This window comes from Fulmarus glacialis, unplaced genomic scaffold, assembly GCF_000690835.1.
Source record: "Fulmarus glacialis isolate BGI_N327 unplaced genomic scaffold, ASM69083v1 scaffold21666, whole genome shotgun sequence".
NCBI classification, from domain to species: Eukaryota; Metazoa; Chordata; class Aves; order Procellariiformes; family Procellariidae; genus Fulmarus; species Fulmarus glacialis.
The window spans coordinates 34,955-49,230 of record NW_009216516.1 but is presented as its reverse complement, the minus strand read 5'-3'; the positions used below and the strand labels follow the sequence as shown (position 1 = coordinate 49,230).

The 14,276-nt window shown below is 37.8% G+C and overlaps 1 protein-coding gene across 1 annotated transcript in view; it reads right to left on the bottom strand.

Annotated features, from left to right (window-relative positions):
- Nucleotides 1-369: 369 nt before the first annotated feature.
- Nucleotides 370-14,276, bottom strand: part of TBCK (TBC1 domain containing kinase) — a gene marked incomplete at both ends in the record, with an annotated part of 48,855 nt that continues 34,948 nt past the window's right edge. Inside the window, one exon of the mRNA XM_009579341.1 lies at nt 370-545. Within this exon, the coding sequence (XP_009577636.1) occupies nt 370-545 (176 nt within the window). The remainder of the gene's footprint in view (nt 546-14,276) is intronic.

Genomic DNA, 14,276 nt, shown 5'->3' with positions numbered 1-14,276 from the left:
AGAGGCAGAAATACAGCACAAGAAGAAAGAATTTTATTGGCATGTACATCAAAGAAGCTGAAGTTCAAAGCAGTGAAGTTAAAAAAACCCAAACCCAACAATCTTTCAGTTAATTCTCATTCACCGCATTGGATTGTTCATCAAAATTAATAATATGGCTCTAACACAGTGCACTAGCTGACAAGTAAATCAGAACATCTGATGAATCTGTCAAACCCCTCTGCTTGGAAGTGACAACATAAATGCCAGTACCTGAGGTTTGGTGGGTATCTTCTTCCTGTCTAACTTTTAAAAAGAAAAAAAACACCTGGGGCAGGAGAAACATGCAATCTGAACAATTCTCCCCCCTCCAATTCCCAGGTCACTTACTAGGTTGCTTCGAGGTGCTTCCTGATAGTCTGCTGAAAAGCAGGACATTGAACTTCTTGTGCCATTGCTCTCACTGGCTTGCCGTGGAGCCTGTGCATATTGCCTGTATGTAGCACTCTTCGGGGTCCAGCGAAACAGGTTGATTGACTCACGAACACAACGCTCAATATCAATTTCTGATCAGGGATTTAAAGAAAAAACAAGAAATGCAAGCGTGAAAAATCATTAAAGCCAATTAACCTAGCTATGACATTCCTAAATATAGATATATCCATCTATACCTCTGTCTCTGTCTCTCTCTCCCCCTTAAAGGGCACGTAGCTTCCAAAAACATTTTCCCATTAAAAAAAAAACACTTAGAAATTTTTAATGAAAAACTAGCAAAGACATTTTAAGCATTAATTTTATCCCCAGTTATGTATGGAAATCTGTTTAAGAGAAGTGTAGCAGAAATTTAACCAATGCAAATACAGGAATATAACTGAAGCCTAATCTTTGTAAGGCATCTTCATTAAATGTCTTTGCAAGTCAGACTATTGACTCTTAAATGCAAGTACATGCAGTACATCAAAAGTACATTTCATGCAGTGTATGGACATCAGGATTTTTTGATCAATTGAGTGTCTTATTTGTCAGTTGAAGTGTAGCAGAAATTTAACCAATGCAAATACAGGAATATAACTGAAGCCTAATCTTTGTAAGGCATCTTCATTAAATGTCTTTGCAAGTCAGACTATTGACTCTTAAATGCAAGTACATGCAGTACATCAAAAGTACATTTCATGCAGTGTATGGACATCAGGATTTTTTGATCAACTGAGTGTCTTATTTGTCAGTTAAATACGGCTACGAGCCAAACTTAAAGCTTTCAGTTGTCAAACTTTGTGTGGCCTGCCATTTTGACAAAGCCACAAAATGGATTTGTGCAAATGCAATGGATTTGTTTTAGAGCTTTTTTTTTTTTTTAAAAAAAAAAAAAAAAAAAAAAACCAGTCCAAAATCCAACCAGACATTCACAGTGAAACATTCTGGCTGAAGGAGTGAAGTGCCGTGTGTGACAAAATATCACTCAACTTGGGAGGAAAGCAGACACCCATCAAATGGGAAGCATCCTGAAATAAGCTGTGGTCAAATAAAAATTACCAAAGCATAATGAAAAACATATGCAAAGGAAAAAAAAAAGTAAACCTATGACAAATAAAATTTTTGCAACACATCCCACATGTATCTATCTTCTAACAAGATGTAACACAAAACCATTTACTATTCTATCACTATAAAAAGACTGGTTAGTTTTGCATCTCCTGTCTGCAGTCTCATGAAGAGAAAAATCATCCTAGCTTGCGTTTTATGACAAACCTAGTGAAGTGCATCAGACAAACAACGGATATATTAGCGCTTCTTGTGTCTATCCCAAGCATCTTGGATGATTCATTACAGCACTCACAATTCAGAAGATTGAAGCATCACCTTCTATGAAGAAAACAGAGGCACTGTAGCCAAGCTTTATCTGTGTACCTCAAACAGATTTGATGCATTGTCCTAAACCATTCATTGTCATCAACAGATTTGATCCATTGCTATCAATCGGGGAGTTACTCCAGAACCTGTCATTAGCAGGGTGGTGAGCAAAAGAAGCTGAAATTGAAGTTTGGGGCAGAATATTCCAATTGGATGAGATTATTTACTTTGTTTAAAACCTGAATGAATGATGTGATCTATTAATCTCCCATTCAAAAAGCTGTCCATATTCAGGTTGGATACAACCTGCAGCATATGCTTTAATTCCATTGAAGACAACGTGCTTATGTGCTATCTTGCTGAAATTCTGAAAAATCTGGGACTAAAGCTGTGGTTTACCTAATTTTAATTCTAGCTTTAAAACCTTTTTGTGGATGTGAAAGTAAATCACAATTTTTCTTAACCATATCAGGTTCCCCAGCTACTTGGGATAATACCTGCCAGAGATAAATGGACAACGTGGTGTCGCAACAGTAACTGAAAATTTTTCATTCTGTGATGAAAACATATTAAATTTTTCATTTTGAATATATTGTAATGGAAGGTTGTTATTTAGTATCGTTCCCAAGGAAAATCCACGCAACTGGAGAATTTTACACAATTTCTAAATTCAGGTAAAGACAGTAGATGCCTTTCACTGGTTATTATTCCTAGACCTCAGAATACATTCGGAAGCATGGTCATTACAGTCACACTTTCTCTACATTTCTGAAGACTCATTTTATTTACAAAAAGTTGAGAATTTCAGTTCAAGACTGTAGTACATTTATGGTTTTTGTTTTTTTCTGTAAAGAGACTGCTATAACTGAATTATAGCCCTGTCTCCTGAGATTTTCAGCTAAGGAAACGTTAGCAGTACTTTTGTAATAAGTGAGATAAAAGCAGAATTTAGCCAGTAAAAAAAACCAAATAATCTGAACAACAATAATTAATAGCACGAGAAACATTTGGTTATGGAGGGCATAATAGCCTACAGATATCTGAAATTGAAAACAGAGAACTGGGGGATGGAATAGGAATGCTATGTGCAGTAGAAAGTTATGAAAAAGCTGAAAGCAGAAATTGAGATTGACAGCATTGAGAAAGACTATCAAAATATTCTTCCTACAAACAAGCTCTGTAATTCCAAAAGGAATCCATTTAAAGAACTCAAAAATGCAGCAATGGGTTTCCCTAAAAATGATAACCAGTTCTCACACATCAGAGTGTAAGCAAAAAATTTAGGAGTCTGTTGTTCTGTGATTCTTGGCTGTTTGGTTTCTCATTTCTTCTAAGCACCATTTCAGGAGGACAGTGGCCATGCCTGAAAATGAAATTCCATGGAACAAGAGGGAATTTGAAATGGTTTGGGAGGGAGGCCATCAAAAGCTTAACACCAATTTACAGTCTGCTGATTAATTGATCTGCTTCTAAGTAATGCAAAATAAAAATACAACAAGGAGACTGCGGTTTCCACAAATAATAATAATAAAAATATATGTATGCACATAAGCACATGTATGCATATATGTGGGAATGGTCAACATTTATCACCCACAAGGGAGACAAGACTATTGGTAGTGAAAGAATTTACTCGCATTCTTTTTTTAAAAACAATTAATTTCAGGATACTGGAGTTTAAGACAACATTAAACTGGTGTAAATATTTACAGGATATTTATTAGTCACATTGCATGAATGAGATTCACACTTGAGTAACCTTCAAGCCCATCTTCACCCTTTATTTGAAATTTCAGTTTAAGAAAAATCATTTCCTGTCAGTAACTAAAATGCAATGCAATCTTTTGCAGCCTTGCTGGATAAGATCTTTTCTCCTCCTTTTGGCTAATAAGTAAGGGCCTGCTGTGATACTTCAATTCCAATTTCTTCCCATGCCCTTTCACATATATGACAAATGAGTCAGTCTTTGATTAAATGTCCATCTTTTGTTATCGCACGAAGACTTTGCATTCACACAGTATTAATCCTGCTTATACTCTTCCTGCTCCCAAGTAACTGTGTTACAAGCCAGAAAACATTAAAGCTTACACATTGTTAAAAACATACTGTTGGTACATCAGAAGTGTAAATATATCAAGCTTATATTCTTGAGCAGGACTTCGAACAAACAAAAAACATCACCAAGATGCCAGACTACTCGTCATGTGCAAACAACTTAGAAGAACATCCTTCTGAGAGCAGGCTCTACATAAATCTCAAGGCATCACCAAGAAGCAGACAGACCCATTTAGAAAGGACAGGGAGGGCCCGCTCACTCATGTACATATAACACCTCTGTGTTCTCCGAGGTCCCAACACTGGGGTGTTTTGCAGTTTAAAAAGCATATGCCTTCTGTTTTTATTCATACAAACTATTTTGCTGGAAAATCAGTAACTAAAACGTGCTGACATAACATGTTCTCATTAACTGTGAAGTGTGCACTGAAAAAATTTAAGCCTAACTTTAAACGTAATATAAATACTATAAAAGTAAGTCCTCATTTCAAAATTTAGTATGTCTTCAAGCAGTCTGGTTTTCAAAAAGTGCAGAGCACCTGCATTTCAAAAACTCAAAGTTGGCACCCAAGTACCTAGGAACTAAAAATTACAAGTTTCATTTTAAAACATTGGTTTTAGGAGTTCTGGCTCAACTGAGCTCAGGTATTTCAGAGTCAAGCAGCAATCAAGCCTTACAGGAAACAATTCTATGGCACCAGCTAATTACTCCATTACTTGGCATCAAAAGACTTTTCCTGAGATTTCTAAATATGCAAACAATGCAGGAATTGAAAAAGGCGGGGGTGGGGAAGTAAAGAAAAAATAATCTAACACTAATATCCTGGTTTTGCCATGGCCCCATCCCAATATTAAGCCTACTGAAATATTTTGCTCCTTTTCTGAACTAAACTTCCTGGTTGCTCTATGATGTCATTCATTTTGCTCTGTTCATGCTAAATTATCACTCCCTACCAAGCTGCTGCCTCCTTCTGTCACAACTGAAAAGGATGGCTCAGCCTGACATAGCAGCTTTTTAAGCTACGTATATTTAGTGTTTATTATTATAGATACAGGAGAGAAGTAGACACACTTGAAACAGATGTTAAAGAGAAAGCATCAGTTTAAAGGCAATACACCTGTGACAAAAGCACATAGAATTTTTTCTTTTTACAGCAAAACCGGATGTGCGTACACTGTTCACAGCAAGTGAAAAAAAGTAATGGAGAAAAACATAACACGAATGGTTCTTTCTTAATGAAAAGGTACACAGACCACGTCTTTGTGTGCAGTTAATCAACTCCAGAGCCCTTTTCTTGGGTAACAGGACACCAGTTAAGAAATTTGGCCAAAATAAACTGCTTCTGCATTTTGGAAACAGCCCAGAATTATGGGCTTGGTTTGACCTCTCCATCACAAATAGTTTATTACTACCCTGCCAAGCAACATCAGCTTTCACCACACAGCCACATAAATAGGCCAGAAAACCTCTGTGCTATAAAAGCAGAGAAGCTGAACAGGTCAGTCAGTTCGATCTCATGATTCCTGCTCTCAGAAGAAACAGAGGTGAAAGCCCATAAACCTCTTCTTTTCTAATGACATACAAAAGGATACACTAAGCATAGATACTTAAAAGGACAAATGTAGGAAGAGAAGTGATTATTTCTAGCCAGTATCTCTGTATCTATTACTCCTAGCAGGTTTCTATAAACGAAAAGATCAATGCAAAATTATTCTTTTTATATAATTTATTTCATACATTACAGGATAGTTCTGTTATTTCATTGTTTTGTGGATAGTAATTTGCTTACACACATCAGCATCTTGGGACAAAATTTCAAAAGCAAGATAAATATCAGTCATTAATTTTAAAACTCGTCAGCTAATAAGACATATCTTTGTTCTTCTTTCTACATGGATGCAAGGTGTGCATCTTTCAAGAGCTGCTGGGAGGACAAGTGCTGTCAATCAAGGAGCCATCATATTTTTTATGTAATACGGCAGGTGTACAGAAGTTGCACACAGCTAGAAAAATGACTGGATGCAGAAGCAAAGGAACAAACTATAGTACTATGTCTTCAGACAAATTGCATGTTGCAGGGCTATAATAAGGATCAATAATTTCAATGCTGCATTGACAGGCTACCTTGTCTGAGAGCACATTACAATTCTTTCAGTATCTTGGAATAAAAAATTCTCTAGACAGTTCTGCACAGTCAATATTGTTTACTATCTCTGGATGATATTGCCGTTTTCAGTGTACATGTGATGGTTATCTTGCTGTTGGAAAGGAGACAACAATTTAAACTATTCTTGAGCCTGAATGCTCACAAGCAGCGGTCAGTGTATCAAAAATTAAATAGCCCAGGCCCTTGCTTGGTGAAAGCACATCAACCATCTGCATCAGGGTTCAGAAACACTGGGAAAAGAAGGACTTTTGGTTTTATGTAATGAAATCACATGCAATGGGGGGGGTGGTGGGGAGTGAGTGAGCAGCTGCGTGGTGTTTGGCTGCTTGCCAGGTTAAACCACGACAAATGCCCAAAGAGCAGAAAAAGAACTTGTTGGTCTCTTGTCTTCATCCATAAAGGAAATGTTCAAGGACTGAGAAATTCGGAATGTATCCAGATAAAGAGTTCTGTAGCAGTGGGTGTTATGAAAATAATAATTCAAGTAGAAAGGACATATCTATGTGAGATACTGACACTCGTGCTGAGAGCAACAGCAGGTATGTTTGCAGCCTATGTATAACCAAGAGAAGCTGAGAGAAGAGTTATGGAAAGTACAACTATTACAGTACCTGCAGTTATGCAGTCGTCTGGACCAGTTCATGCAACACTTACCAAAATAGTGAGCAATAGAGAGAAGCAGCAATAAACACTGTTATTCCCTGAGGCATTAGACTGCATAAAGGACAAACATGAACCCTTTTCTTACTCGTGACTGTAAAAATTGCTCTGACTCAGCAGTTTAGTGAAAAGGTTTCACAAAGAATGCCTTCCAGTACGGAAACATGAAGTTGTCCTGCACTGATAAAGATGAGCAGGGAAGACACATAATGATGAATGACTGTATGAAGAGTAAAGGTTTACTGTAAGTGAACCACCAAATGCCACATACTATGTCCTACTGAGAAAGAAGACTGAAATAGATTACACAAAGACTGTAATGTTGGCTAAGCTCTGACAAGAAAGTGTGTTTTAAACTGTTTTATGAGGTGTGCCACGGCTGTTTAACAGCAGACATTTCTACAAACTAACAAAATGTTAAAGACATCTGGTCAGACCCTAACATCAGATTAGGATACTGGCCAACAACAGAAGGACATGAATTCACGCTATATAATGGAAATAGTCAGATGGAGGCTACTATGCAAAACCCGGGAGATACACAAGAATAAGGTGAAATAAAGCAGATCAGCAAAAGAATGAACATTATTTCATAGTTAGATGATAACTACCTACAGAAGATACATTAGAGGAGAAACTTGTTAGAAATACACGGAGATGAGGAACTTGTGCCACCAACACAATGTCCAACAACATTCAATTTTTTGAAGGAAAAACATTGTTTTGGCTTTTCTGAGCTGTATGGTTTGTTAAAATCTTTGCTAAATGTCTGTTGAGTCAGTTTTAGAATCTCAAATACTAGTGAAACCTACCCCCTTTATCCTAAATCTGTGTTTCACAGAAGTAATATGCAAATACTGAAGCTCAGTATGCATTAGTAAAGATAATGCCATGTAAGTTTCTAGCTGAGTGGTAGGTAAAAGCCACTTCAGCTGTTTCCCAGACATAACAGGTATAAAATTGTAAAAAACTACAATCAGAAACTCCGACCAGAACAAATGCTTATAAAACTGATCAATCTCTAAAGAGCCATAAGTAGAAGACCTTTGTATTAGCATAGCTCTCCTCTTGTTAGCCTTCAGGATATTTTTAAGGAAATAATATGAAGTAACTTAGAACTTCTGTTTTTGAAGTAAGACAAAAATTCAAGTAACCTTGAAAAGGAGTACCTGTTGCCATAAGAAAAGGATCAAAGCCTCTAATTTGACCTGTTGGTTCCTAGACCAATAACGGAAAAATCTTTCGGTAAGGATTAATATAGATAAGATATCTAGATCTGCCTAAAGTGTACCATGAACCATGTAACACCCACAAACTACCACAGAGCAAGAAACATATTATTCAAGACTAGAATGTTATAAATTTCCCACAAATACAGAAACTGTAAACAAGAAGGATAATAACCATCTTGCTTATGCTTAAAACTGCTTTCATTTCCAAAAAAATGCTCTTGTCATTTGGCACTACAGTAGATAACTTACTGAGATGCAAAACTTTCTGTGTTTACCATTAGTCAAGTCTATGTTAGTGTTTCACAGTGCAATGTTTTCACTAGTAGCTTGACCTATCTAACATCAGGCCAACCTTGTCAATATACATTTCTAAATGATTTAAAGTTTGCTGCATAATTAACCTACTCAGAAGTCAAGGAAAAAAGTTCCTCTGTTCTGTAAAAAAGCTTTCAAACACCCCCCATTTGAATTTACAACTGAAAGTATTCAAGAAGTACATTCCTAAATACCGTATTTTTATTAAAAAAAACCAAAAAACAAAAAACCTCTTTAAGACATTTTTAAGTTTCTGTCATTTCAGGGTTACATTCCCAGCAGAAAAGTTTCTGGTTTATACCCTATCAGCTTACATGATTGCTGAATTTGTTTCCTTAGAACTATGCTGTGCTGACGAGTAAAAAAAAAAGGAAAAAAAGCGTTTGTTTTTTTTTTTTTAAGCATAAGGATTGAAGAACCAGCAAGCTATTGCCTAGCTCCTTGCCTTGGTCTGAAGCCAAATGATATGTGACTAGCCTATCCTCTACATATGCTTGTCTAGACTTTTTAAATTTTTGCAGTGACGGAGGTTTCACCTGACACACCCCTGATGGATACTTAGCCCATTTATCACCATTTTCACAATACAGACAACATTCTTCACATACAATGCAAGCTTTTCCCAGTTGGGATGCTTGTCCTTCCTGAACAAGTTTTGCCCTTCAATGCTAACAATCCAGTTCTGAAATTTATTCTGAGCCTGCAATATCAACAAAGTCTTGATATTTGTTGTTTGTATCTACCTTTAGGTACAAACCCTGCTCTAGTTCTCCATATTTAGTTTGGTCTTTCTGTTGATATCTACTAAACTCCAGCTCTTAGTATATTAAGAACAAAGAAATCTGGATAGACAGAATCAAAACGCCTCATGCGGAATTTATAAATACAAGAGTTTAAGTTATTTGAATATGGGAAAGTAGACCAAAGGAAACTGACAGCTATCCCAAAGTATGAGACCGCTGAGAATTCACTTAAACAGACATTGTTTCTCAGTCCTTATTTTGGCAGAAAGATTTTTCTAGCTCTCAGTCTACACTGCCATTCCAGTTCTGAATTAAGTAGTTATGTGTATCTCTATTAACAACACTGGATATACTCCCCCTGTCCTGGTTTCGGCTGGGATGGAGTTGATTTTCTTCCTATTAACTGGTATAGTGCTGTGTTTTGGATGTAGTACGAGAAGAATGTTGGTAACACACTGATGTTTTAGTTGTTGCTAAGTGATGTTTATGCTATTTAAGGACTTTTCATCTTCCTGTGCCCTGCCAGGTGTGCGGGGGGCTGGGAGGGAGCATGGCCAGGATGGCTGGCCCAGCTGGCCAGTGGGCTATTCCATACCATGTGACGTCATGCTAAGCATATAAGGCTGGGGGAAGAAGAAGCAGCGGGGGACATTCGGTGTGATGGAGTTTGTCTTCCCAAGTAACGGTTACGCGTGATGGAGCCCAGCTTTCCTGGAGATGGCTGAACACCTGCCTGCCAATGGGAAGTAGTGAATGAATTCCTTGTTTTGCTTTGCTTGTGTGCGTGGCTTTTGCTTTCCCTATTAAACTGTCTTGATCTCAACCCACAAGTTTTTTCACTTTTACCCTTCTGATTCTCTCCCCCTTCCCACCAGGGGGGAGTGAGCGAGCAGCTGTGTGGTGCTCAGTTGCAGGCTGGGGTTAAACCACGACACCCCCCAAAATATATCTACAATCAGAGGTGTGCTGCTAATGTACATTTTAATCAAGGAATTTCAACACTGCAGTATTTGTGCAGCTCATTTTAAAATCCTCCTCAATTAACAATTAGAGAACTAAAGATTATTGGGAAGACTATTTATACCTGTACAGGCAAACAAACGCATTCAGCATAACAAAGATATAGACAGATACCCTATTAGGCACCTTGCTCTGTCAACAACATTTTCCATAATTGTAAAAGGAAAAAAAAAAAATCTAGTGCACACTCTTGTTTTCTAAGTGCTAGTCTAATCCTGAACCAGTTATGCTTATAAATTTAATGAAACTAAAAAAAGAGGGAAATATTTTCCCAGACACCTTTGTAAAGAGAAAAAATAATAATTCACCACGTCCAGAAGCAAAGCTCAGATAAGAGTGGCCTGAGTTTTGTCTTTCCATGCCTAAAAATGCTAGTATGTTTGATGGTCTATCTTCATGTACTTTTGGTTTTATTCCAGGGTAAAAGTGTACTAAATCCTACATGACTAACAGGTGGATTATTCTATTCTCTGAAGTCCCCTTTTGCTATGAAGAGTACATACAGGTTCTATCAAGAAACAGGAGGCATAAACTGCACCTCAACTGATTTTAAGACATGTACTAGGAAAGTTCTACTGATGAACTCACTTTTCACCCTTTTTATGAAATACCATCTCTTGAGACAGACAGTCCTTTGCTAAAGGATATATATTTGATTTTCTTCTGCCAGTGACAACTAGAGACTAGCAAGAACACTAATATGAATAAAATAAAGGATTTTGGTATTTTTTTCCTTAGTGTGTCACCCACTGCAGCATTTCTTTTTAGTGTCAACAAGGTAGAATCTATAAATAGAACTGCATTTTGTTCATGTCACAACAAGTGGAAAACGTGAATAACTAAAGAATTCACAGATTCAGGTAAAATGACATCAATCTTACAGAGTTTGACACTACCGAACACCCTTGGTGAGCAGGTGTGCCCTAACAAATTGCTCTGCTTCTGTATCAAAGCCAGCTCCCAACGCACAGTTGGCTGTAAGCCATTACAAAAAAAAAAAAAAGAAGCAGAACAAACAAAAAAACACTTAGTAGCAGCTATGCACAGTTTCTGCTTCATAAATGCCATTATTTAGCAATAATAATTTTCAGGAATTGCATTATGGAATACACCTGCCACTTGCATCTAAAAAAAGCCATCTAACATAGCAAAGATGAGGAATAAGTTTAGGAAAAGATGTTTCCATAAATATCAGTCGGACCTACATCTTTCAAGAAAAGAAAACTAGAAAGATTATTTCCTTTTTGCTTCTGATGTCTTTTGATATTTTCAATCCAATTTTTTTATGTTATTGTTATAGCACCATTATCATGAGCATCATGTGACAGAGACCAAACCGCTGGTTTTCTTCAGATATACTGTAATTTGAAAAAGCAGTCCAGCTTCACTAACTCCACGATAAATCACCTTGCAGTGTCATCTTCCATGGGGGACAACAGTTTTGACTTGGACAAGCTACAACAAAGCCACATGTCAAAATTTCATGGCTGAAGTTATGAAAAAAGTTTCCTTTTAAAAGAGCTGTTATGACGTCTATTCCTCAGAGCCTTAACCTAAGCAATGGGACATTTTCAAAACTGTCTGATAAAAAGTGAAACCCTAATCAAAAACCAGTATATTACCTTTGTTTTTCTACTGCTCACTGGCACGGTGTATCTCTTTCAGTGTCTTCAAAGTTGGTGTTTTGATCTCAGAGTTTACATTTTTATTCGAGAAGTGGTGAAACAAATGGGAACAGGCACCAAACACCCACAAACTCACCTTGGGCTTGGTGGCCAACTGCCATTTCTTCCTCCTACCAAATCTTAATTAACTAAGTGGCGAACCACCAGAAATTCTGGCACAATAAAAGTGTATGAATCACAGATGTGGGCAGACAAAGGATTTTCAGGAAGAAAAATAATGGAAACTAAAATAGTAGCTACCTAGGGTCAGATACATATCTACAGTAGAGTTCTCTGATGTGCATCTAATTCTGCTGCTGTCAGCAGAAACACATCATTCAAAACTGCACCATACAATCTTAGTGTAGAATTTCCACTATTTTTTAGTATTTAGTCCATTTCTGAACTGGATGTAATTCTTCTAAGCATTTATATGGCTTTCACCACCATGGGATTCAGCATTTTGGCATGTCACTATAATGGAACAGATATAATTGTTTCTCCTGCATTGGAGAAACTCTGTTCCTTGGAGAATCATTTTTGTGGTTTGGTGACAGCTATATCTTTGACTACATGTTGCATCACCTGTATCAGAAATAGTGTGGCCAGCAGGAGTAGGGAGGTGATCGTGCCCCTGTACTCGGCCCTGGTGAGGCCGCACCTTGAATACTGTGTTCAGTTTTGGGCCCCTCACTACAAGAAGGACATTGATGTGCTGGAGCATGTCCAGAGAAGGGCAACGAAGCTGGTGAAGGGTCTAGAGAATAAGTCTTATGAAGAGCAGCTGAGGGAACTGGGACTGTTTAGCCTGGAGAAGAGGAGGCTGAGGGGAGACCTCATCGTGCTCTGTAACTACCTGAAAGGAGGTTGTAGCGAGGTGGGGGTTGGTCTCTTCTGTCAAGTAACAGAAGAGAGGACGAGAGGAAATGGCCTCAAGTTGTGCCAGGAGAGGTTTAGACTGGACATCAGGAAAAACGTCTTTACTGAAAGAGTGGTCAGGCCTTGGAACAGGCTGCCCAGGGAAGTGGTGGAGTCACCATCCCTGGAAGTATTTAAAAGACGTGTAGATGAGGCGCTTCGGGACATGGTTTAGTGGGCATGGTAGTGTTGGGTTAACGGTTGGACTCGATGATCTTAGAGGTCTTTTCCAACCTTAATGATTCTATGATTCTATGTCTGTGTCTCACAAAGTAGAATCCTCTACATTTTCCGCTTTAACAGTTTTACTGTAGCTCCTTGTTGCACTGGATTGCTTTTCCACAGCCAGTCTTTCTGGACTTCCTATCTGAGGCCGAGGTTCTTCCTTTGGAAGCACTAACTAGCCTGGAGTCAGCAAAAAGACACCTTCCTAAGGTGCAGAGCATTAAAAGAACGAACCCTTCTCTCGCTCCAAAGTTACAGAAGATGAGGTTATTGTGTGAACTAACCTACAAGGCTTATTTGAAAATATGTTTTATCTCATGCCTAGGATTGATGTTTACCTATTCTCTAATAGCATCTGCCCCATCTTTTGGTAGTTGTCCCATCCCTTCTCAAAGCCATAATTAATCTCCGTGTGTCAGTGATGACATTGGCATGGATCTCTGGAGGAAGATCTTATATATTGCCCTGTATGTGTATATATATCTCTCTATCTTATATATATTGGGCCCTATATTGCACCCATTCCAGGTGGGAGCGAATTGGTCTACGGGATCCTTCAACTGTTTGCAAAGAGCTGTACATATCTGAATGCTTCCTTCCTGGGTCTGCCTCCTAACAAAACGCGCTGGTGACTTTGTACTACTTGTACAGTGGGTAATGAACTTAGTAATCAAGTCAAGCTACAATAATCACAATTTTTGAGTTGCATAATATACATTATCACACAAACTTATGGCAAGATGTTAAAGACTAAGCTACAAGCAAAACTGCAAGTTTTAAAGTAAAAATACTTATACAGTTGGCCATCAATGCGTGAAAGAGCCTTCTGGGCTGTAAATTTGCTGATACATAAGATGCAGAATATCCAAACTGGCTTAGTACAAGCCAGGACTGGTCTGAAAGCAGAGTCCTACCTCTGTCGTTGGTACCTCAGGAATCACATCATAGTAGTGCCACCCTTACCATCCTCATTTTCCTGCCACATTCTCCTGCTATGTGTCAGACTTGGATAAAGGAAAAACAAAGGTAATGCATACTGTGTTTGCTATCTCTGCATCACCTGAGTAGGATGAAATTTACTATATCTCAAAACTACACATAAAGAATTAGCAATGACTCCAGGGTTGGTTTTGTTTGTCTGCCTCAGATGGTACCTCCTAAATCTTCTCTGGTATTTATATTGTTTGAATAAAGTTTATACTTAATGGAGCTCCTTAAACACAAGGAAAAAAAACATATGAAAGAACAAATGAAAGAGAATAAAAAAAAAACACCTTGGGGTAGTAATCTCCTAAACAATCTCATTCTATTTAAGTTTTAGCAGTTGCTTATATGTCCCCTTTATACAGTCCCACGAGGAATGAACTAGGACATTTGTTGCTACAGCAAAGGGATTTTCCAGTATTCTTAATTAACCAATTATTTTGTCAAATACTTCAAATAGAT